The sequence below is a fragment of the Danio aesculapii genome, chromosome 14, assembly GCF_903798145.1.
Source record: "Danio aesculapii chromosome 14, fDanAes4.1, whole genome shotgun sequence".
Classification (NCBI taxonomy): Eukaryota; Metazoa; Chordata; class Actinopteri; order Cypriniformes; family Danionidae; genus Danio; species Danio aesculapii.
The window spans coordinates 18,235,138-18,261,641 of NC_079448.1; the positions used below are offsets into that span (position 1 = coordinate 18,235,138).

Consider the following 26,504-nt stretch of genomic DNA (forward strand, 5'->3'; position numbering starts at 1 on the left):
GAGATTTGATGATAGCTTACTGCTCATGCGCATATTATTAAATCCCAAGTTTTGCATTGATATGATTGTGCACCCATTTATTGCTGTATGCTTGTTTCATAAATGAGGCCCACTGATTATACGTTTACATTTGTCTACATGACGCTGAACAAAACAAAATGTGATTATTGCTTTACATATCAGCAGGGCTTGACATTAACACCACCACTAGCCACTTTGGCTGGTTGGAAATCATTTTTAAATTGTAGTTTTCTTAAAAGCAGGGTTCGACAATAAAGATGGCCCAAAATGCATGCAAATGTGATCTTAGAATCGAGAAGGAACACGACTGACAAAAATAACTGAATACTGAATGAGAGGATGCTCACTCATGCGCACAGGTGATGTGATGTGTGCGATTGTTAAAAATTTTGCGCGCTCCTGTTAACTTGCGTGAAGCAACCATGCCTAGAGGTGCAATTGGTTCTCTTTGAAATAGACAGGACAAAAAGCAATGATAGTGCACCCACAGTCCTGGTGCTTTCAAGGGCTCAAGATTTAAAAAAATATATATCCTTTTGTAAGCAGCAGCGGTCACTTATTTCGTTTTAATTATTCTTTGAACAGATTATTAGTAGGCCTAACATTAATCGTGTGCATGTGATCATCCTTTCATTATTACTCACGGTATGTTTTTTACATGCTTTCTTTTGCTTACAGTTATTTTTTTAATATAGTTTAATTATCTTTTTTTTTACCATAACATTGCTTTAACATGAGATTAACTCCCTGTTTATGTGTAGTTAACTGGTGATGTGGGACCTGGCAAGGATAGATTACTGTGCATATTTTAGATATATGACAATAGTTCTTTTTAAAAGAAAAAATTTGTTGAATTAAAAAGCGGATGTACAGCTATATTTTGCTTGTTTTGACAAATTTAAAATTTGTGGCTACGAAATAATTGTTTATTTTTGCTATGGTCAGAGACTAATTTGGTAAATCCTTAATTTTGAGCCCTAAAAAGTCATGTGAAATAAAAACTAATTGCATTGCGACACAATCCATTTGCTCATGCACATTGAGCAAGCTCATACACAACACACACAAAAAGTGAAATGAATGAGGAGACATGTAGACTAGACACAAGGTATAAATCAAGAAATGTTTGTATGTCAAAGTCAAATTTATGCATATAAAATATGTTCCCAACAACAAAATTGTGGCTAGTGAAAATGGCGAGCGGCTAGTAATGTTGGAAATCTTCTAGCCACAGTGGCTGGGGATCAAAAAAGTTAATGTCAAGTCCAGCATAAGAGTAATATGGCTTCTTGTGTGGCCTTTAGGCAATGACATTTGTGATAGAGTTCAGCCCTTCTAAAGGGTCTGGCTGTATAATATCATGTATAACAGTGTTTTAGTGTAGTCATTTGTGTGATAATACTTACATGTTGGATGTATAGGTAATATGGGGCACAGGTGAAGACTGCAGAGATCGAGCTGTAGTTTTCAATGTATCTGGAGGTATCCGGGCTGGCAGGTTCTGTAACTGATTTGAAGGAGATAGGGGTTGTTCTTGGACCTTTTGTGTTGGGCTGGGTGATCTAGAGGAGTGCCTGGGTGATTGAGGTATGGAAAGGCATTTTGACTGGCAGCTTGGAGATGAAGGCAGGACTGATGATAGGAAAGCTGCTGGTGATAGATTCTCACTGTTTGGAGTACTCCGTGCTTTAGGAATCAAAGTCATGCTGGAACACATTAATGTCTGAGTGGGTGCAAGAAGAGGAGAGGTCACAAAGGGTGCAGGAGTTGTAGCTGGGCAACAAAGATCATTTGGCTTGCTGATCTCAATGTCGTGTGTGTGGAAACTGGGCAGAGACTGGATAAAATGGCGAGGGCGCTCATAATTAAAAGCGCTTGGAGGGTACAATGATGGTGAAAAGGTGGGCAGGTCAGCCACATTCGTGGCACTGCCCTTGGGTTCTACTTGTTTATTCAGCTTGCTGGTGAGAAGGAATGGATGTGGAACACTGTTTTTAACTCCCTTTGGTGGAGAATCAAGTTTGATCATTGAGGACAGGTTTGTATCTTCAGCCACCTTACTGACAGAACTCTGTTCGCTTTCAGTGTCTGGAAGAGACTCAACCTTTTCAATGCCAGACTCCAGCACCCTGTTGGAAAGACAATTTAGACTTAGATTACTTATGCAAAAAAAAAAAAAATTGTCACTGATGATATGCAGTCTAGTGACTCCATTCATGAGAGATATTTAGGAGGCATTTTGCAAAGTGACAATGTTAACAGGTAGAATTTAAAAATACATGCACGCTAAATCATGCTTAAACAATGCATTGAAATATAGACAGCATCACTGATTAAAATTAATTTTACTGTGTTTACTTGCATTGTGCCAGAGGCAACATTCCTATACATTCTCTGACATAACTTTCACTGGGCAACTGGCCTCAAACATTGGTGTGGTTGTCAGAATCTAAACCACAGTGACCTCAAAGTTGAATTTGGTACCATGCTAAATATTCCATGCAAAGTGGAATTAAACAGATGGCATAGAATGTACATGCTTCTATAAGAACACATAAGAACATTCATCAGAGTACAGCAGTAACAAGGCCAAGGGAGTGAGGTTAACTATCACAGATGTTACAATTTGGCCTCTATTACAACAGGAACTTTAATATTATACATACATAAAGTATAACATATAAATTATGTAAATAGATAAACTACAAGAGAACTGTTACATATTTCTTTACACTTTATTTTAAAAGACACCATTGAATACACCACACACAAACAGTAAACAGTCCTGAATTTCCGAAATAGTCACATAAGACCTTATTTAAAGTAAACTTGTATAATTTATACAAGTGTTAATAATATTAATAGATAAATAAAATGACAAGTGTTCATAACATTGTATAATGCCACTGCTGATGTGTTTCTATGCAAAAGCCATGTTGCTAAAAAAAGTCGTTGGGGTTTTGTCTGACAGACATGGCAGGTGCAGTTCATTTACAGCTTCACTGGCACTGAGTTACCCTCTTTTGGAGGTCGTTTTTGAATAAAGACCTGAGCTGACTTAAAATCATTCACTCCAAAGTAACATTGTGTATTTATTTCTGGTAACAGCTGGAAAGAAGTAAATGTATAAACAAGAATGGCATTATTTTTAACACTTCTGATTAGCACCTAAAGCTATTTAATTGTGCTTATTGTCCATGATGTTAGTACTGAGCTCCCAAACAGATACAGTTTAGACTTAAAGTTAGTGTCAAAATAATACACATTTAATTCATGTATTTCTTGTCAGTAAAGAAGTGCAATAGTTTAACAGAAAAGAAAAAAAAATCTACATTAAAAAAAAGTTTCATTAACTGTTGATTTACATGAAGTTTATGCCTTGACCAGGATGAAACATTACATTTTGCAGCCTATAAAGATTTAAAAACACTTCTGTATTACAATATTAAATGATTATCATCAAATATTTATGGCACAAACACAGCAATGAGTGAAATGTCAAAAAGCTTCAGTAACAACCATAGTCATATTGTTTGACCCACTATATGACCTACAAACAGACAAAAACCTAATTGTTTATAAAGCAAAATGACACATTTCAATTTACCTGCATATAGGAAAGGCAAGTGCAATGAAAGGAACTTCAAAAAAAAAAAAGTATATATATATATATATATATATATATATATATATATATATATATATATATATATATATATATATATATATATATATATATATATATATATATACATACACACATATAAGGAGTTGCTAATCTAGATCACAAATCTTGTGCTTACCTGCTTTTTAATGTGAGTTTCCTGGCCAGTAAGATCAGGTTGATTTGAAAGGTTGAAGGTAGTGTGATTTGTCTGCCACTTGCCCCTATTTCAACAACAGGAACTATATCTCACTCAATGAGATACTGTTGAGCTGGGTATTTATAGAAAACTATGTGAAGGCAGTAGGCACACGCCCCCACCATTCTTGCTGAACCACCCATTCAGTAAGTGAATAATCTAAACTTGGCCTTAAATAATCAATAACTAATCAAGAATTTCTATAGTACTTTATAAAAACCAGATCATGTCAAAACTACTTTACAGAAATAAACGAATAAAGTAGTAAAGTTGCATCAATATGAAATGAGTTCAGTAAATCAAGCTGTTTCATAAAAATCAGTTCAACTGCAGAGTGGCTCTATCACCCCCAATTTAGCAAACTAAAGATGGCACTGGCAAGGAATGCTGAGTACATCTAAGGGTGCTTTCACACCTGTGGATTGATGCTCTTGTTCCGAAACAGGGATTAAAATTGTTACATTGTTGCTCTTTGTTTTTGGTGCGGTTCGCTTTCACACGGCAAAGTTTCTAAAAGGACCACAAGAGCTAAAAACAAGTAACATGCGAGTAAACTCTCCTCACATTGGTCAGAGTTTCACCGTTTATTTTTCAGAGTCCTGCTCAAATTTATGATGAGCAATAAGACATTATAAGCGAAAATCTGCGCTTTCATTTTGAATGGTGACACCCACAGAAGTCATCTCCAAATATAAATCAGAGATAAGACTTTCTCAGACATAGCAGTTGGCTTATGCATTATAGGCATTACATCATAGAGAGAAATAACAGATAAACCAAGACTGCTGTTTGGTCAATTTTCCTAACCAATAAACAGCTCTCGTTAATAGTTAACATGCTTTCACTTTCGCATTTTACATGAAATGCACATTTACCGGTAGGAATGACCTCCCGCCCTACTCATAATTCTCTCTTCATATAGCCATATGCCTATTACATATCCATAATACACTGTGATATAGCCTGCCTCGGATTGTATTGCTTTCTCACTATAATCGATCTGCTCCCGAGTTCGTTTCAATCGAGCCGAGACAACCTCATTCAGATGATCTCGGATCGATTGATTTGGCGCAGATCCAAACGCGATTGCTGGATTCACATATGCCAAACTAACCGCGCTAACTGGGGAAATGGGACAGGTTCCGAAACAAAAGTCTAGGTGTGAAACCACCCTAAGTAAAACATACAACATAAAGCTCTATTCAAAATGATTAGATTAGTCTAAGCCATTGATCCTTTGGTTTACCAGATATATATTATGTCTACTAGGGGTGTCACAGGATCTCGTGTCTCGAGATCTGGCAAGATTAAATCGCAACAAGATTTCTCGTTGAGGTGAAAAGTTGTCTCATGGGGGTGAAATTTGCATTGGAGATTGAAAGCAGGATTGAATTTGAACCGCAAATCAAGTGCTTTGCACACACCTGGTAAGGCTGGCCTCTGTGTTGCACATGTCACTCGGTTGGGCGGGCTGGTGTGACGTAACCTCTTCTTTTTCTTACCGGAGTTCAAAGGCTGCTGCCCTATTCATATCCAAGCAGAGGCTGCAACTACAGCTGCAGCCAAGCAAGTTAACCATGCGATGGAATCTCACTTTAACAAGAAGCCGCATTATTGAAGTGCAGTACAGATATGTAAATACTGCAATCAAACCAGAACTGGACAGTCCACACAGCTGTTTGACAATATTCTCTGCACCTACACACATCTCTAAGCGCACCCACATACTGAACTGCTGGAGACTCAACACACCCGCCTTCAAGAATACCGAACATGTTCAAGTATTTAGGCATGTTTAACGAGAGAGAGAAAGCAACATCCACCTCACAGTGTAAACTAATATAAAACTATTGCATAAAATCACGTGCATAAATCAAGCCATGAACATGACATTAAAATAGCTACTGGTTTAAAAAAGCCTCAATTAAAAGACGGCAAAATGAGAACTTTTCTGTTATAAACTATAGCAAAACAACTTGTCAAAATTGAAATAAATAAATCAAAACCTGCGAACAGAATAAATACATGAATGGAGAGTAGAGCGCTATTTTATTATCAGCTGTCAGTCAGAGCCTGCTCTTTTTTTCATGGTCATTGTGCCTTTTGCCGTGTGCTGTGTAAATGCAGACTATCGGATACGGGTCACCTTTAAAGGATAATAAATGTAAACAGGTCATCAAAAAATATGGATACTGTCACAAAATCCGAATGTAAATGCTCTAAAAATCTATGGAGTTTGCTATTTTCCATTTATATATTAACAAATATTTTGCAGTGTTTGCATGTTCATTGCATATAATTCAATATAAACTAATACAAAATTATTGCATACATAAAATTATATGCATGTTCGATAAAATGAAAGTAAATTCATTAAAAGTTGGTTAAAAAAACACCTAAATTGCTTTGCGCTTTGTGATTTTTTTAAATTTAAATTTTTTTTTAAAAAAATCTAAAAATCAGTGGCTGTTTATCAATGATTTAACGTTGATACGGGCCACAACAAGTAACCAATGTCGAAAGACACAGAGATGTGTTACATGGGCTCTTTTGGGCTTGAAGAACAAAGACTAAGTTTAAAGGTGCAAGATGGGAATCCAGCTAGAAGAGCCTTGAAATGAAACTAAAAGTGTGCAGCATGCTCTGTTAGGAAGGATCTTCTGAAAATCTTCTGATGTTGAAAGTGTGAGCTGTGTTATCAATGTGCTCTTTGAAGGACAACTTCATCCAGGATTAAACCAAGACTCCTTATTAAATTGCATGGGGTAATAGTAAATGATTACATTGGATTGAGAAATTGTTGAATGTGTGGAGTTGCAGGGAAGACTTTTGGAGATCAGTTTCTGCCACATCAAGATTTAGGTGATGGTCTTTCATCCAAGTGAAGATATCCTCCAGACATTGAAAGATCCTTGCAGCTACCATTGGGTCATTTGGATGAAATGAAAGGTAGAGCTGTGTGTCATCAGCATAACAATGATAAAAGAAACCATGTGATTGGACGATGTGGTGTAGTAATGTGGTGTAAATAGAAAATAGAAGGGGGCCAAGAAGAGATCCCTGAGGTACCCCAGTGACCAGATGATGAGCTCTGGAATTCTTCTCCTCTATTGGTAATGAAATGTTTTGAGCGCATTGTTAAGAGGAACTTACAGCACATGACTCGGAACATGATCGACCCTCTTCAATTTGCTGATCAGTCACACAAAGGGGTTGAGGATTCCACAACAACATTACTGAACTTTGTGACGGGTCACTTGGAGAATGACAAAACTCATGTGTGACTATGCTTTGTGGATTTCTTTTCAGCTTTTAACTGTACACACTGTCTAACTCAATTTTATGCTCAACAAGTTCTCTGCAGGGATGTGTTTTGTCACCACTATTGTTTGTACTTTACACCAATGACTGTCAGAGTAAATTTAAATCAAGGTATATAATTAAGTATGCTGATTATTCTGTTATTGTCATGATCATGAGGAGGGTCATGGCCCAGTATTGGACAACTTTATTGCTTGGTGCAAAGACTCATATTTACAACTTAATATCTTAAAAACTAAAGAGATGCTTATTGATTTTCACCAAAACTTTATTTCTAATGCTATTACTACTACTATAAACGGTACTATTGTTGAGATAATGAGTGAGTATAAATACCTGGGCACCATCCTAGATGATAAACTGAACTTTAAGGCCAACACAAATTTTATTTGTAAAAAGGCTGTTGTGTCCAGTAGTGGAAATACATTGGATCTTTACTGAAACACGGCACTAGAACATTTTGAACAAAGCAAAAAGGATTTTATTATTCTTTAGTGGTTTTACAGCAGCATGGTACTGATCTCATTCTGCAATCTCTTACAGATCTCTCTTTACCTGCTTTTTTCTTTTTTTCTCTGCTATAACCCAGCAGCGCCCCCTGTATACAATCAATCACAGGCATTTGTACAGAACACACACAATTACAGCTGAACTTGAAAAATAACTACAGCAACAGTAGCATTTAGCATAATAAACAATAATAATGCACTTTCTCTTTTCTTTATTAATTCTTATTTTGTGAACAAACACCAAAGCTCCTCCCCTGTAACTTCAAATCTTCACAATTTTCCTTTACCACAAAACTTAAAAAAAAAAAAAAAAAAAAAAAAGCTAAGCTCTCTAACACAATTGATGCTGGATGGTACACAGGCGATTTAACATGCTTAACCCCATGCAACTGTAAAAACTTTTCAAATTCTTGGGACGTAAATTGTGGTCCATTATCCATAATAACTTCCTGCGCAATACCATAGGACGAAAACAAATCCATCAACACCGCAATAGTCTTAGCTGACGTGGTTGTTTTCATGGGAATGATTTTAGGCTATCTAGCATAGGCATCCATCACTAAAAGAAACATCTGCTGATGATCCTCTGCAAAATCTAGATGAATTCTCTCCCACGGACCTGATGCCCATTTCCATGTATGCACAAGCACAGTACAAGGCATACTACGCTGCTGTTGACATGCTGTTGACAATTCAATCCTTTTAGAAAAATAGGGCTTTAGGGCATCATCCTTTATGTATTGTGGCCATCCATTCATTAAATGTTTCATCCTTCTTAAAACAGAATCATCTTCTGCTTCATGTACAATTTCTTTTTCAGTAACAGGCAGTTTCTCCAAATACGAAATTCTGTAAATTGCACTGGAATGCATAGAATTGTCCCCTTTTACAGGCAATCTAGATAAAGCATAAGCGTTTCCATGCTGTTCAGACCTTTTGTACTGGATTTCATACTGGTATGCAGATAAAATCAGAGACCATCTCTGCATTCTAGCAGTCACCAGAGTACGCACTCCAGTCTTTGGACCTAGTATTATCAACAAAAGCTTATGATCTGTGATCAGAACAAAAAGTCTCCCAAACAAGTAATCATGGAACTTCATCACATCAAATACTAAGCCTAACGCCTCTTTTTCAATTTGAGAATAATTTTTCTCAGCTTTAGTCAACATCCTGGAGGCAAACGCTATTGGCCTTTCACTCTCGTCATTCATTCGGTGTGCAATTACAGCTCCTACTCCTTCTGGAGATGCATCACAAGCAAAGAGCAATGGTAGTGTTGAATTGTAATGAGTCAAAACTTGATTTGACATTACATGTCTCTACATTTTCGAATGCATTTTGACATTCCTTTGACCATTTCCATTCTACACCCTTATGCAACTGTTCTATCATGGGTTGTATGAGGGTAGAAAGGTTGGGAATGAATTTGCCATAATAATTTAGCAAAGCTAGAAAAGACCTCAATTCGGTTACATTAGTGGGTACCGGGGCATTTTCAATAGCATTTGTTTTTTTACTTCATTGGATGAATACCTTCAACATCAATGATATGTCCTAAATATGAGACACTACTCTGGAAAAAAGCATGCTTTAAGATTGTAAGCTTGCAGTCTCTTTAGAACTCCTTCTAAAGCTACGGTCACACCGGGCTTTGTGTGTGCGAAATTCTGTCATGCTGCGCTGCGAAAAGGGGCGGGGTTAAACAAAATGATTGCTCCATGTTTTAAATTTCTGTCCAGAGAGGTCATGTTTTAATCCTCAATTGGTTTTACGCAGTCAAGTGATGCGATTTCGCAGGTCAGAGTTCACCAAGCTTGAACTTTGCACTGCAGCAACATGCGAAACTTGACGCATGACCTTGCGTTTCTGGTCTGATGCATTCGCGTGCGTATGAATGGAAGTCTATGGGAAAAAAAGTCAAGTGTGACCGCAGCTTAAAGCATCTATATGCTGTTGTGTCACTTCCTGTGATCAAAATATCATCAAGGTAACAGTTTACACCCTCTACACCTTGCAATACCTGATCCATAATTTTCTGAAAAATCGCAGGTGCGCTAGACACCCCATACGGTAATCTGTTAAAGGTATATAACCCCTTTTGTGTGTTAATGGTCAGGTATCATTTGGAATTTTCCTCAAGCGGTACTTGTTGGTATGCCTGAGATAAGTCCAACTTGGTAAACCTCTGACCCCCTGACAATTTGGTCAACAAATTCTGAGTTCCTGGTAACGAACACTGTTCAACTTCCAACCAAGGGTTAATAGTAACCTTGTAGTTTTCACAGATCCTTACAGTATTGTCCTTTTTAGAAATACACACTATAGGAGCAGTCCACTCACAATAACTGACAGGAGAAATTACCCCATTAGCTTCTAGTTTTGACAACTCCGCATCAACCATCTCTCTCAAAGCATAAGGTACTGGGCGTGGCTTACAAAACTTAGGTATGGCACCTTTTACAACATGAAGCTTTGCACTTATGCCTTGCAGCATCCCTAATTCCGGCTGAAAAACAGATGAATATCTGTCACACAGTTGCTGCATCTTCTCAAAAGTGAGTTTGCTTGCATGTGACCAATCTAGATTGAAGCGACTAATCCAGTCTCTTCCCATTAGAGAAGGCCCATCCCCTTTTACCACCAACAAATCTAAGCAGTGCTTTTCATCTCTACACTGTACTTGTACTGTTATCTTCCCTTTTAGCTCCAAAGCTTCCTTACTGTATGTTTTCAGTGCACATGTGTCAGGAGATAACTTTACCTTGTGAAATCTGTGCTAATAAAGTTTTTCTTAAATCACAGAAACCGCCGCTACTGTATCTATTTCACCCGCAGATCATTTATCCTAACATAAACTTTGTATGGTTTGTCTACTTGATTACATTTGAATCAATAGCAAACAATTCTGTCCCTTTTATGTCACTGTCACTGAAAACTCTGCCAGCTGGACGTGTGTGTACCAGGGTCAGACTGTGGCAAGCGGATGTTGCATTCACTTTCGTGTCGTCGCCGTAACGTCTCCGCATAACTTTCACTATTGCTCAAGACTCTCGGATCAGGCGCACCAGCATTCAGCAACAGAGAGGTGTCCAGGTGCTTGTTCCACTTGGCAGGCGGGGATATGTCCCCGCTTGCCACACTTGTGGCACTCCACATACTTGAAACGGCAAAATTCAGGTTTATGTCCACTTCCATTACATCTGTAGCACGGTTTAGCATTTTTTCACGTTCAATTTGCCACCACCTTTCTTTTCTACAACGTGCGTTTTGAAAGTCCTCTGGGAAAACTGTTGCGAGCTCTTAACAGTCTTAACAGTTACTTCATATGCCAAACCAATCTCCACAGCCAGTGCAAGGGTTAATTCTCTAGAATGGGCAGCAGTTAACAGGCAACCTCTTAACTCGGTGCTTCTTACTCCACACACGAATCTATCACGTAGACCTTCTTCCAGAAACTGTCCAAACTTGCAAGTGGCTGACAATTTTTGTAAATTTGCCACATACTCACTTATTGATTCACCTACCAGCTGATTCCTCGCATATAACTTGCATATCTCTAAAATAAAATTCATTTGAGGCACATAGTGTGCGTTTTCAACAACTCAAACAGTTCTTTATAGGTCTTTGCGAAGTTTTTTGCGGTGTTCATAAGTCCATCAACAAACTATGAGTCCTCTTCCCCACAATCGTTAGAAACACTGCTTTTGACTTCTCCTCTGTATCCTTTAATCCATTCACTTCAAAATACTGTTCGAGCCTTTCCAAATAGGCGTCAAATTGTTCCTCACTTTCTTTATAGTGAAAATCCTCAGGCTTTCCATATGCCATTTTACGAGGCTACTAATATTTACCCTCTTAAATACTTGCTCAGTTCACAGGCCTCATAGGAGTTATTCCTAACTCAGTTTCTGTACGGTAAAAATCCCATCCTCGTCACCATAACTGTTGTGTCCGGTAGTGGAAATACGTTGGATCTCTACTGAAACACGGCACTAGAACTTTTTGAACAAAGCAAAAAGGATTTTATTATTCTTTAGTGGTTTTACAGCAGCATGGTACTGATCTCATTCGGCAATCTCTTACAGATCTCACTTTACCTGCTTTTTTCTTATTTTTCTCTGCTATAACCCAGCAGCGCTCCTGTAGACAATCAATCACAGGCATTTGTACAGAACACACACAATTACAGCTGAACTTGAAAAATAACTATAACAACAGTGGTATTCAGCATAATGAACATTAATAATGCACATTCTCTTTTCTTTTATTAATTCTTATTTGGTGAACAAACCCCACAAAGGCGAATCAACAAGTGTTTTACTTGTGGATAGGCCCCTTTTTAGGACATTTTATTTTTCTTTTATTGAGTCTCTTTTAACATTTGCAGTAATATGCTGGTATGGTAATTTGAGGGTGATAAGTAAAAACAGACTTTCATCTATCTCAAAAGATTTTAGGCACAAATCTTAATAGTATTGGACATGTGTATTATGTGAGTGTCATAAAGAGGGCTATGTCCATTTTAGCACATGAGAACCACCCACTTTATTAAAAGTTTTGCCTCTTGCCATCAGGCCGAAAGTATACTTATTCTAGACGGGCAAGGTCCAACAGATATTTGCATTCATTTGTTCCAGCTGCATTTGGGTTACTTAACAAGCTTGAAGTTGTATGTTTTTTTACTTGACTATGATCAATTTTATGGTTTACTGTTACTGCTATGTTGTCGAGTGTGACCTGTTGCTGTTAACTGTCGGCTATTGCTGTAAACCTAATTGTCCTTTGTGGACAATAAAGACATTCCAATTCCAATAGGCAACCATGAATGATCAGTAAGTGAGGTATGACTTCAACCAGGATAGTGGGGTTGCAGTGATGCCCACTGAGGAGGAGCAGGGTATTAAATGCCCTGAATATTTTGAGGGTGTCTGACGTGCTGAAGTGCTGTTAATTTTGTTATGGTATGTGGCAGACCTGCCAGCATCACCATAGAAATGACTCTCTCATCGCAATCAGTAATCCACTGGGCATCCTGACCGGCACTTCACTTCGCACGATCACCAGACTTTTGGACACCGAACTCACCACCCTGCATATCCCAGCACACTTTTCCCTTGCTCCATTCTTTAATAAATAGCCCTACAGGGATTTAAACTATATCTCTGTGTCCATGTGATCTCTCACCTTGGACATGTAGTATAGGGTTTTAGTACAGTGCTAAATAAAGGCAAAAAATACAAGCTGGGCTGGATATCATGGGGGGCTTTTTGTTTTGGGCCATGCTCTCATCTAGACATCTCATCTAGACAGAAGTGGAGCAGAAGGTTTCTGTTGCACTTTTAACATCAAGAAGTGTGAATTAGATGTGATCAAAGAGAGCATTTACAATTGAGAAGTGTGTGGAGGACAGAGAGCACAGGTTACATCTAAAAGAGATGTAGGAGCAGTCGAAGGTAATGCTGAATTGGTCTGAAGTGTGCAATAGTTTAACTAATTTTATCAGAAGTGAAATGTCTGTGTATATAAGGTGAAGTTGATTGCCAGACTTATTTGTGCTTGTGGTGGTAAGCTGGTTGAGGTTGAATAATGTAATGAATGGAAATCTGTAGCATAAGATTTGCCCAAGTGAATATTGAAGTCACCTAATACTACAAACGGGCTGTCATCCTCAGGAAACAATGACAGCAGCCCATCTAATTCTTTAGTAATTGCACCCAACTGACCAGGAGGATGGTAAATAACCAGAACATGAAATTTAGCTGGTGAAGTGATTGAGACTGCACAGTATTCAAATGAGGAATTATTGGTAAAGTCAGCATAATTGGAGTATTTCCAATCATTAGAAATGAGAAAACTAGTCCCTCCTCTCCTCCTGATTGGGCAGTGATTGTGGGTGAAAGAGAGAGGCTGGCGTGACAGTTCTAAGTCAAGTCCGGTATGTGAAGATTAGAGCATGATGCAAATGCTGGAATGAAGTCTGCTTTGTTGGCAGTTGACTGACAATTCTATAAATCAACTGAAGGAGATGAGGGTCTATATGAGGAAATCTGGATAATGTGCTGGTGTTGCAGTGCCATCTAAGTATTGTATGTATGTGGGCATGCAATGACAGGAATGTTCTGCCAGCATATTGTGTGAAAATTAATTAGAAAAGCCCACTGTAGTGCCGTGTGAATGTCATTGCTCGGTTGAGTTGTGCAGGTCAAGTCAATTGTCTTTACCCTCATCCACCCAAATCCCTGCTCACACTGTGAGATTTCAGCCGCGATTTTGTCATCTGAGACAAATTTGGGTAATCCAGATTTCTGAAATCCTAGGCTAAAATTGGGTGTCTTTGATCGTTGGTTGGACATGTTAACAGACAGCCGCTTAGTGCCCGTTGCGATCAGATTTTTTCTGATTTCAGATTTCAGACACTTTCCTGCAGTGTGACAACAGCTGCTATGAGGGTCAATCCAAGCTCCGAATTTGACAACGCGATTTATGCGACAATTCAAATGGCTGCGGGAAAATGTCAAAACAGTTTTTTTCTTCCTGGTTTTATTATTGAGACAGACTGTGTGCAAAATTGCTGCTACAGATTGTTGAGGAATCATTTCAGAACGCGGGATAGTGAAAGTGTCGCGGATGGATGGCATCAAACTCTGGGAGAGTTTCCTTCCATGTTTGGTGCATCTTCATTGTTGTTCAGTCTGACATTATGACACTGAGATAATACAGTGTGACATGAGAGCCATGTTTGTGCAGTCTGACAGGCTACATTAGTTCAGGATTATAAAAAATCTCACAGTGTGAGCCGGCCTTTTGTTGCACAGGTTGAGTCAATCGTTTTTATCCTCGTCGCTTTTAGACACGGAGGTTGAGTTAATTGTCTTTACTCTCAAGGAGGATCAACACTAAAGCTGGATGCTTCCAGTAGTTAAACAGTGCCTGGTACCAGAAAATATAAACAGTTATTCATGCTCTAGTGAACACAGCTGTGCCCAACAAATCCTCCAACTCACAGAAGCAGAAAATCAAAACTAAAGTTGCTAAGTGTTTCCTAATAAAAACTATTTTCCTGGGACTCACAGTTTCAACTTAAATTGCAAATAAGTTTTAAATAGATGAATTTAAAAGATTATTTAAATAGATGAAGACATAATAATTTTGACAAAGCAAACTATTATTTATTTTACTTTCATTAGTTGAAAAAAATACTACAGCACAAATACATATACAACACATATCCTGTACAAACAGTTGGTCAGTTTGGGTCTATTTGGGTTTATAGGAGGTCAAAAGTGATAGAGCCCTGCACGGGCCTAAAATCTAAGCCCTAGCTTGGCCCTGGCCTGAGACACACAGGCTGTAGCCCGGCCCTTGTGCAAAATCTCATCAAAATTTTAGGCCCAAGTCCAACCCGAAGCCCTTTTTTTCCCGCCAAAGAGCTCATACTGTTACAGCCATTAAAACAGACCAGATTTGTATTTAATAGAAAGTTGATGTATTTTCATTTAGTTTTTTTTATCAGATTGATTTAGAGAAGCGTTTGGAGTTTTTTCTTTTGTTTGTTTTTTTAAATGTAAGATTTGGTTTAAGTGACATCGATATTTAAGCAGTATATTGTCCACAATCAATTTAACCCAGTAGCACCTGCAGCAGCATGGCTGTACGCATTGTGGTACCTACCAAAAGAGGGCATGAATAAATGCCGCTTTTTAATTTATTTACTACATAATTTAAATTGATTATTAAACAGTATACACTACCATATATTGACAAAGCAAGAAAGAATGAGAATAAATAAAGGTGAGCGTTTGTGTGTTTTAAAGTTTGTATGTACTTGCATGGTGGGAGATGGGTAAAAAAATCTTTTGGCTTTAGTTTTGCTGGTGGTTTTTCCACACACTAAAACTTAAAATTCAGATAGCTATTGTTTAAAACAAGGTTCAAAATAAGCAAATGCTCTTTTTAAAACAGCTAAACTTAATTGAGACATTTCCCAAAAGGCCTAAAACTAATGAGACAAATATTGATCCCCCGCAAGGGGTGGAGACTACAGTCTAATTAGCACCTGAGCCAGGGAAACTCCAGGTCCTGCCCATGTCTCTTTCATCAGTCAATTCAGATTCACCAGCTGTGCAGCCTCCTCGCATGGAACCGCTACAATTCAAGGTGTTTTAAACTATTAAAATTTTAATTTTATTTAGGCTAGATTATTATTTTATTTGACAATCCAGTTCATGTTTTGGCATTGTTGAAGCATGTAGCGAACTTGAAGCACTTCACCCTAAATGTTATCCATTCTTCTATTTTATCTAGTAGATAACTGACCAACAAAAATATATATTAATACTAAGAGATGAACTACACAAACTTCATTTTAAAAAGATATTTTTTCCAAGAAAAATATATGAATTATATTTTTGTTTGAACCCGTCCATTACTTAAATGCGGCTGGATGATTTGTTTCGGTCAGTGGAAAATAAGGATTTAATTAATGCTTCACTACCCCAATCCTCTGTCATATGTTTATAAATGTTTTAATTTGTCATAATTTTAAAGATTACGTCTTAAGCGTCTGATTTTTCCTTGTTGCTGATGTGCTTTTATTACATTTAAATTTCAAAGAAAATATATTATTATTAAAAAGGAAACAAATTATGTCCTAACGAATGCCCTTAAATAATGTAACCTTTGACAGCAAGCATCAGTGTTTTTGAGATTAAAATAAAAATAAGCAATGATGAGGCAGGTGGTGCTGTTTTTGTGCATAATTGGAATAAAATCCTGCAGACCCCCGTGGATTTACAAGTAGCGCAATGTGCATAACCAGTTGGCTCATCATTTAAAGTTGTCACTATTTAAGAAGTTGACCAGACGTTTGCCCTTACTCTAGCGGTTTTTGCAGTTTTAAGTTCACCAAGTTTTCTCTTTATGTTCTCTATTGTACATGGCTGGAAATCTCTATATGCAAGGTATTACTGGCGCTTCAAGACAGCACGCAATAAATCTCATTAAACTTTTTTTTTTACGTTTTTTTCTAATGCAGGCCCGAAGCCCGATATGCGTGCTAGCTATGACGTGAAAATTGTCCGAAAGCCTGGCCCTAGGGGCATAAAAAAGTCGGGCCCGGCTTGAGCTCAAATGCAGAGTTCTAAAGATTGACAACTGATACTTGTAAGGTGAAAAATCCCTTTTCCTGAAAAGCCTCTGTCTGTAAGGAATACCTGTATGGTTTCTTGAATACTTCATAATTCAGTACTACAGCAGGTGCAATCCCTAATGGCAGTTTGGAACACAACAGAAAATTTAGTTATTGTATTCTGCATTTGAAAATGCCCCTATACCCATAAGTTGTGTACTATTTTAGAAAGCAGGTATTTGTAAATATGCATGGTGTCTGAGATTTTGCCATCTGAATAAATTTTTGCATCTGACCTCAAGATGGTATCCACAGTGGATGCTAATTGGTTTCTAATTGTTATATTAATGTTAGTATACATGACAGGAATCAAAATACTGTGTATCGTTACTAAAAGACAGCTTGTTTTGTGTTAAATCTTATATCAAAAGACACTTCTGGTGTCTCTAGGGCTTTGAAATTCACTCACTTGATTTTGTCAATTTTGAGTTAGAATACCTAATAGTGCAGTGACTTTTTAATATGAGTGCATTAATTTCCAATTTATGTCCAGTAATATAATACTAAAAAGTAATTTATTCTATCTTTGTTTTGCTGCCCTGGCTATGCTACCACACATGCTAGCCCTGATTATATGTTGACCTCCAAATGTTAACATTTTAGTCATTGCTGAAATGCAGAAAAACATCCTACCATGACATAGGGGTTGCACTTTCTTCCTCTGAACTTTTAGGCCATTCTGGTGAAGCGGCACATGTATCTTGTAGTACTAAGCAATGGTCATCTTTTACTAGTACATCTGATTGTATAGAGAAAGGGTCTTGCTCATCTCCCAGCACCTCTTCTAGGTCTTGAAAAACAAAATAATATTAAAATATTATTTTTATTTCCATTACCGCATTATTTGCTTACACAATGTTGACAGCCAAAAGCTTTATCAGTTTTAAAAAAATGGAATCTAATAAACTTCTTATTTTAATAATTTAGCCCCTTAACTATCACACTCTTTTTGTGTTTACACTTGGAAAATGATACATGATACAATATATGCATATAATAGTTTAAGATTTTATAAAATTTTAGAAAAAAAAAAAATCAATAAATACATATGTACTGAAAAACAGTCCAACTGTTGGACACATAGCACAAATCATGGTACCTGTATATACTTCCAGCATGGCACTGCATGTTACTGTTCCAAACTGATTTGATGCAGTGCATTTAAATATTCCAGAATCTTCTAGACATGCCTCTGTGATCACTAGGGTGCACAATTCCTCTGCAATAAAACAAATAAATGCAAAGTTCAAAGCCTGACAAATATGATTGTTTTTTTTTTTTATGTTGATTATTGCTTATGTGATTGTATATTTGAAACAAATATTTACTCACCAGGAATAAAAGCTGAACTTGCCTCTAACAAGGACAAAAAGATGGTAAGAAACAGTTTTAGTTTATTGCTATAAACACAAATTAGTAAAATGATTATAAATGTAACAGAGCAAAAAATAAATATACCAAAATATATTAGAAATATATTTACTTTACGCTAAAAAAACTACAAATTTAAATATACAAAGATAACACAAGTAAATACATCGTGCAGTAATAAAGGGCAACCTATCAAATCAACTTTTGGAAGCTGTTTGAACAGAACAAGCTAAATGAGTCTTTAAGGCTTGCACTCTGCAGGGCTGTGGCCCTTTAAGGACTGAATTTGACACCCATGGCATAGCATATAAACATGTCTACAGAACAGATTTTGCAAAGAAACTGGATTGAAAGATCTGTTCCAACCAAGTGGCAACCTCCCGCTCTCCGTCGGGAAGCCAATACGGAAGTAACTAAAACTGCAAATCATCGACTCGCCTTTGGGGACTGGCTCCAGGAAATCCAAGTGTTTTCTGACTGCAATGGTAAATTGGCCATTTTTACAGCTGATAAAAACATGTTTACATCCTGGTACAAAACATGATTTTGGTCTATATAGCTAATATTACCCCTCATGACAACTCTGAGGGGGGTGAATTTTTTTTTTAACTCATCTGTTTCGTTTTTATTAAGCTTTATTAAGTTTGCATAATTAAGGGTGTGGCCATCTAAGTGATAGCTAAGTCTCACTGCTCGCTGTCTCATCACCTCAGCTGATTCCGGCTGATTAGCCGCTGAACTCGGCATATACATATAATATATTGCATTTTTGTTTTGTTTAATGTTTCTTTACACAGTCAATTACCTTTTGGAATTATTTCCTGCAATTATCAGATACTATAGCATGCTGTGTGCACTTAATTGTGCTCACAAACCGATCAAGTGGCCTCCATTTCCCACGTGAGTGAAATTATATACTTATATACCATATCTATATATGTATTTGTTTTACTTAAGATAATTTATCATTTATAATTTTCTTTAGACCTGTGAAGCACTCCAGAATCTGACAGATTGATTAGCTGTAGGCTATAATAGTCATCTGAAATGTTGTCATACAGTGTTATGCCTGGATTTCATAATTAGCCTTATATTTGCAGTATTTGGAAGTAATTCACATTTTCCTCCTGTAGAAAAACGTCATAAGAACAATGCTTAGTGGCTCAATGTATTACAACAGTGTTTTTAAAAGTCTAAACACTTTATTGATATAGTGTACAACTAAGCACATGTGGTCAGAACAAAAACGAGTCGCAGGTAGTGAAGTATTAAGCGTTTCTCCGAAAGAAAAGTGCCAGCATGCATCTGTAGCTCCATGCACACTCCGCTCTTTGCCCTTGTTTGGTATCCCACAGTTGGTGCGATGACGCACGAACAAAAAGGTGACAGTTGGCCATGTCTACTTGTAGCTTCTTTTACGTTGTTCAGAACCTATGGGTGACGTCATGGATACTACGTCCATATCTTTTACAGTCTATGGTTCCAACACTCCATGATCAGCTGCAGTTTAATAATGAGTTTTCGAGTTTAAAATGTTTTAAAAAACAGTACATGCTAGTGATAAAGATAAGAAAGTAAAATCGCTATGTAATTCATTACCACTAGAATCAGCATAGCTGTAAAGTAAAGTAAAGAACTTTTATTGTCATTGTAGTTATACAACGAAATTTGTTTGGTAACTCACAGAGACCAGCAGCAATATAGAAAGAGAAAAAAACAGACAATAGACATAATACTAAATATAAGATACAAGATAAAATATACTAAATGTAATAAGTCACATAAAAACCAACAATAGACATAATACTAAATATATATATATATATATATATATATATATATATATATATATATATATATATATATATATATATATATATATATATATATATATAAGATGTAAGATAAAATATACTAAATGTAATAAGTCACAGTATTTACATTATGGCAAATGAGCAAACATGAATATCCATAAAGTGTCTTTGTGCATTAGCAGCAGAACATCAGGAAGGTAGGGAGTGAGGGGGGGGGGGGGTGACTGTTAATGTGTTCAAAGAGGAGGGGTGGCACAGGCTACAGCTCTGGGGAAGAAGCTGCTCTTTAGCCTGTTTGTGCGGGTCTTAATTGCCTTATATCTTTTCCCTGATGGGAGTAGTGCAAAAAGTTTGTGTCCTGGGTGAGTAGGGTCCTTAATGATGTTGCTAGCTCTCCTCTGTAGGCGGCTAGCGTAGACTGTATCGAGGTTTGGGAGTTTAATTCCTATGTTCCTCTGTGCAGTCTTGACAGTCCGGGATAGAGCTCTCCGGTTTTCCACAGTGCAGCTTGTGTACCACACTGTGATGCAGTGACAGAGGATGCTCTCTATCGTGCTCCTGTAGAAATTTAGTAAGAGCTGGGTCGGTACTTTTGTTTTCTTGAGTTTTCTTAAGAAGAAAAGTCTCTGTTGAGCTTTCTTCACTATAGTGTTGGAAAGGTGAATGGGTTTGCAGTCATGTGTGAATAGGGTGAAAAGTGGGCTGAGGACACAGCCCTGCGGTGCTCCGGTATTAATGGTGATGGTGGATGAGATGTGGTTGCCCACTCTTACATTCTGTGGTCTGTTAGTGAGAAAATCCAAAATCCAAGAACAGAGTGAAGGGGTTAATCCTAAATTGTTCAGCTTGTTTACCAGTTTGTATGGTACAATGGTATTAAATGCAGAGCTGAAATCTACGAATAACATCCTAACATATGTATTGGGATGCTCCAGATGAGAAAGGCTGGTGTGAAGTGTGATTGAGATTGCATCCTCTGTTGATCTGTTCCTGCAGTAAGAAAACTGTAGGCTGTCCAGGTCAGTAGGGATGTTTGTTTTGATGTGTGAAAGAATAAGTCTCTCAAAACACTTCATTATAATGGGTGTCAGAGCAACTGGGCGATAGTCGTTCAGACATTTCACTGATTGCTTTTTGGGCACTGGAACAATGGTTGTTGATTTGAGGCATATAGGGACTACGGCCTGCTTTAAAGACAGATTGAAGTGCTGTATTGAAGTGTATAGTATCAGTATAACTATATAGGAGGAGAATTCAATCATACAACAGGAGTCCCGGTTTGTGGATTTATTTTGTACTTGTATTTTAACTTAAATCTGTCACATTTGCTGCAAGTAAACATGCTAAAACAGTGCAAACGTAAATGTGGGTTTGTGCCATGGAGACAAAGCCGATTGAGGTCAGCTGAGGCTCATCAGGAGAGGAAATATAAGCTTTGACGTCGGAAGATACAGACAGAATTTTATTTAGACTAAAGGCTCATTGTATTCCCCTCTCCAGCTACCCACGATTGGCACTCTACTCCCCACCTGGACCTGCATGAATTTGCACTTTTGGCTGCACAACGGACACTTCAGACCTTCATACCCTGCATTTCATACACCCTGCACTGTAAATAAAGAGCCCTTCGGGATTTCACTGTGGCTTTCTGTCCATATGAACTCTCACTTGTGGCATCTGGTGGAGAATGTGGGCACTTTGAGAGAGATCACACGTGATACAGTTACCATCTGCCCTGTGTTTCCCCATAGGGCGCCAATCTCTCTCCTTCTCCCTCTCTTCATACCTCAAGAAGCAAGGATGAGTTCTGCAGCTTTCAAAGTAGGTTGAGTCACAACAGCAACACCTCCTGGGCCAAGTAGCCGAGCATGAGAGGGCATTGCAAGTGGTCGGCTAGTACACAGCCCGCCAAAGGACCCTTTCGGTAACACTTTATTATAACTACACAATACACATTTACTAAGTAATTTCCTTATAAATGATATCAATTAACTTATTTATGAGTTCAAAGTGTGTAGTTATAAAATGTTACCACCATCAGGTGTCCACTGACTTACAGGTGTCAGGAACTCCTGTTTGCATGATGGCTTAGATGGCTTCAGTGAACTCCACCCACCAATCCACCCCAAGGTCCTGGACGCGCAGTAAATGGCTGACAACGGAGCATGGGTGCCACCGTCTTTATCTCTGTACAAGGGTGAAAGTTACATTCTCTCTTCCTCTGTTGCAGATCCCCACAGGAGGATCAGTGGGGAAAGAGAAGAAGAATGACCCGAGCATCCGGAACTCTTGCTTTAGAGTCCACCTGGTGCCATTCACACCCTGTACTTCATACACCACTTGCACTGTAAATAAAGAACTTTTCTGGAATTTTTTTACTGTGACAGCATGTAGTCTGAACTTTGTAACAGCATTTGTGTGTGACTCATCATTGCAGAAAGGTTTGAATTAACTTCACAACAAATACATATATAACAAAGACATATTCCGGAGACACCAAAGGCTTATCTTGCATCTTGTAAAAGGTGTAAAATAGGAGCCCTTTAAATGAAGATTTTAATATTAAGGGAAAACAAATCCAAAACTACATAGCTCTGTGTGTGAATAAGTTCAACTACAACACCTGTTCACAATTAAGAAATCACTTAAATAAGACCTGCCTGAGGAAGTTCTCACCTCCCCACGTGTATGTTTGGCCCAGCGTAGTAAAATTACAACATTAACACAACAAGCTCAAAATGTAATATAATCAAAGCATTCAACAGTACTTAAATATCTGCATGATCTATACATACTACTAATCACAGAAACCATTTTTAGTTACATTTTACAACTCCAAATCAGAAAAAGTTGGGACAGTATGGAAAACACAAATAAAAAAAGTATCAATTTCTACATTTACTTTGACTTATATTTCATTGCAGACAATTCTGCATGATTTTTATAGTTGTTGTTGTTTTTTCTACTTTAAAAAATAATAAATAAAGATATATTTCAATTTTGGTTCTTGCAACACATTTCAAAAAAAGTTGGAACAGTAAAGCATTTACCACTTTGTAATGTAGCCATTCCTTTTCACAACAAACATTTAGGGACTGAAGACACCAAGTGTTGAGATGTTTCAGGTGTAATTTTGTCTCATTCTTCCTGCAAACAAGTCTTAGGGTGGGCAACAGTACAGGATCTTCATTGTCGCATTTTGTGCTATAAAATGTACCACACATTTTTGTTGGAGACAAGTTGGGTCTGCAGACAGGCCAGTCAAGTACCTGTATCCTCTTTCTCTCCAGCCAGTACTTTGTGTGCAGAATGTTGTTTTGCATTGTCTTGTTTAAATATGCATAGGCGACATTGGAAAAGAAGGCACCATATTGTGTTCCAAAATCTCAATGTACTATTCAGTATTAATGGTGCAATCACAGAAGTGCAAGTTACCTTTGCCAAGAGCACTGACACATCCCAATACCTCGACAGACCATGGCTTTTGAACTTGTAGCTGGTTACAGTCTGAATAATCCTTTTCTTCTTTGGTCTGGAGCACACGATGTCTGAAATACTGATTCATCTGATCGCAGTACACGTTTCCACTGTGTGATGGTCCATCCCAGATGCCTCAGAGCCCAGAGAAGTCGATGGTGCTTTTAGACACTGTTAACATAAGGCTTAAACTTTTGGCACAGTACATTTTTAGCTGCCATTTGTGGATGTAACTACTTATTGTGGTACTTGACAAAAGTTTGCCAAAGTAATCTTGAGCCCATGTGGTGATATCGCTTTTAGATGAATGACGATTCTTGATGCAGTGCCCTCTGAGGGATTGGAGACCATAGTTCTCCAGCTAAGGCTTGCACTCTTGTTCTTTATGTACTGAAAGTCCTCCAGATTCCTTGAATTTTTTAATTATGTTATGCACTATTGAAGGTGAAATATCCAAATGTCTTTTTTCTTTGAGGAACATTGAGGAACAGACCTTCTCTCATCAGATAAGAGGTTGAAAGAGTACAAAAAAACATTTATGTATAGTATTTGTATGTGGAAGTTCTCAGTCAATTATTTTTTAATTGTAATCACACAGAATATTAAAAGGTTTAGTGACTGATAGCAGGTGGAATAGAGCGGCTGTAGTTGGTGTCCCGAAGGGAAATTCTCTCACCAACATGGGACAACAGGTCTTCAAACTGGGAATGCGCCATCATCCAGCCACAGTTCCCTGGAGTAATTGGTGAAATACACCTATCTGGGTGTGTCTCTTAAGGATATGATGGACCCAGACTCTACTCTGTTTTTCAGCCTTCCAAAGCACATAAAGAGCAGTTACTCCCTCAATGAAATCCGTGTTAGACATCTTGCAACAAAACTGAAGTTGCCAGGCAGACAGATGTCCCGCCAATGATGCAAATATATATATATAAAAAAGGAATAAAGATGAACAATCCAAAGAACCATTTGACACTAAAAGTGAAGCAGTGGTGGGTGGAACTGACTTTTTTTATAGATTGCACTTTACTCTGCAGTTAGACTTATGCTAGCAATGTGCAGTCAATCTCAAGCAGTCAAGCTTAGGTACACATTAGCTTAGTTTAACTGGCTTTAGCATTAGCCGCTAGTTTAATCATCTGTTAGTTAGTTTAGATGGTCTACAACGTGTGCAGCTTTAAAAATTTGAAACAGAAAGGCAGGTCTTGCTTTCCAGAGTGGACTGGCATTATCATTAATGGGCGACAAGGCAATGGAAAGGATGTGGTGGAGAGGGGTGCGCGATGTATTTGAGGACCCGGAACTTCCAGGATGTCTGAATATTTAATTGTTAAAAGAACTGTTTAGTGAGGCAAAACAAATGCAATTTCACATGAGTATAATATGGTTTAATGACTAACATAAACAAAAACACAATACATAAAACACAGAAAAGTAAGAAAATAAAGAAGTCAAGTAAAGAATGACAATTTTCCGACCAGTTTAACCACAACTAACAAGAATCACCATGGTTCATAAAACACCTTAAATGGGCTTAGCTTAGTATTATGCATATAAAGATATCCTTAAATTGTAAATTCAAGTATATTGCATCTGTACAATACAGCACGAGCTGCAGTTGAAGGCTGCGCAGAGCCTGAGTCACCTGACATTAAGCGAGTGGCACGAGCAGCCGAAAACATTTGGATCTGTTTGTAGAAAAGGCCTTTTGTACAATGCACTGATATCGCTAATAGGTATGCAGTGATTAGCCGATTTTACTATTAACTGCACTTAAATTCATTGCTGTTCATTAATCGTAAAGGCTTCTCGACGCCACGTTTCTGTTGCACAGAACAAAACTGCTACTACTAAACAAAGTTATGCCAACTGTGTGCTAGTTTAAAGTTCCGAGTTTATACCGAAGCTAATACGAACACACATTGGATTAACTATACCAGTGGGCCGTTCACATATTGCGTCTTTCCGCACACAAGTTCATTATTTCCAATAGAGACGTGCGCATATTGGAGTGGTGCGTGCACGGCTTGCAAGCGGACCATTGCACTCGTGCCCTCCAGGCGCACAGAGTAGAAATTATCTCACGCTGTAGTGGTAAGAGTTGTGTGTGGCTTTCACTACAATGTAAACAAAATAATCGTTAGACGAATTATTACAAATAATTAAAATGATTATGTATGTATGAATGCAGATAATAACAACAGTTAATTTTAATACTTACCTAATATATAACTTTAATTAACATTAGACAAATACTATTTTTATTTATTTTTTTAATTTATTCATTGTTCTGTCGTTTATTTTCATTGTAAAATTATCACTCATGTTTAAATCAAAAACTTTTTCAAGTTTTTAAGTTCAAAGAGAGAAATGGACTATTGTTTGTTTGTTTTTTCCTTTTGTGGTGTATTTTGTTACTGAGCAGCAATAAACAAAACTTCAAAATATAAGCAGTTTTCTTGTGATTTTCTAAACTAGTAGTGTTTTAAATTCAATAAATGCATAATAATCGTGATAACCGTGAAACCATGATTATTCTTCAGACTATAATTTTACAACCAAAATCTATAAGCATTGCATCCATAATTGTTATGCAGTTCAAAACATAACATTTGAATATGTTTGAATGTAGAAGCCTACTAAACCAATGCACTGCTTTTGTTCTGCTTCGAAATACAACATTGAAAGCCAACATGGGTGTCTTAAGGAGCAAAATTACAGCATTGCAAATTATATCTCTCCGGCACCTCATTTGGGATGCTATTCATGAACTGGCCCCCATGACAAACTAATTGAATAGCCCTGCTCTGTTTTAATAGAGAAGAAAAGTTTATCCCTTGTTTAGGTAGGGAAGTTAAGCTTAACATGCTATTTTTTTTAAATTTGTTTACCCTCTGTTCAGGCAGAGAAGTTTAGTGATACAAGCTATTATTTTTTG

The 26,504-nt window shown here is 37.5% G+C and overlaps 1 protein-coding gene across 1 annotated transcript in view; it reads right to left on the minus strand.

The window, feature by feature from the left end:
- The window catches only part of myot (myotilin), a 68,108-nt gene that overhangs the window by 31,038 nt on the left and 10,566 nt on the right, over positions 1 to 26,504 (minus strand). The window contains exons 4-7 of the mRNA XM_056471688.1: positions 18,237 to 18,260; positions 18,004 to 18,123; positions 17,538 to 17,694; positions 1,428 to 2,150 (exon numbers count right to left, since the gene is read on the minus strand). Coding sequence (XP_056327663.1) covers positions 1,428 to 2,150; positions 17,538 to 17,694; positions 18,004 to 18,123; positions 18,237 to 18,260 — 1,024 coding nt within the window. The remainder of the gene's footprint in view (positions 1 to 1,427; positions 2,151 to 17,537; positions 17,695 to 18,003; positions 18,124 to 18,236; positions 18,261 to 26,504) is intronic.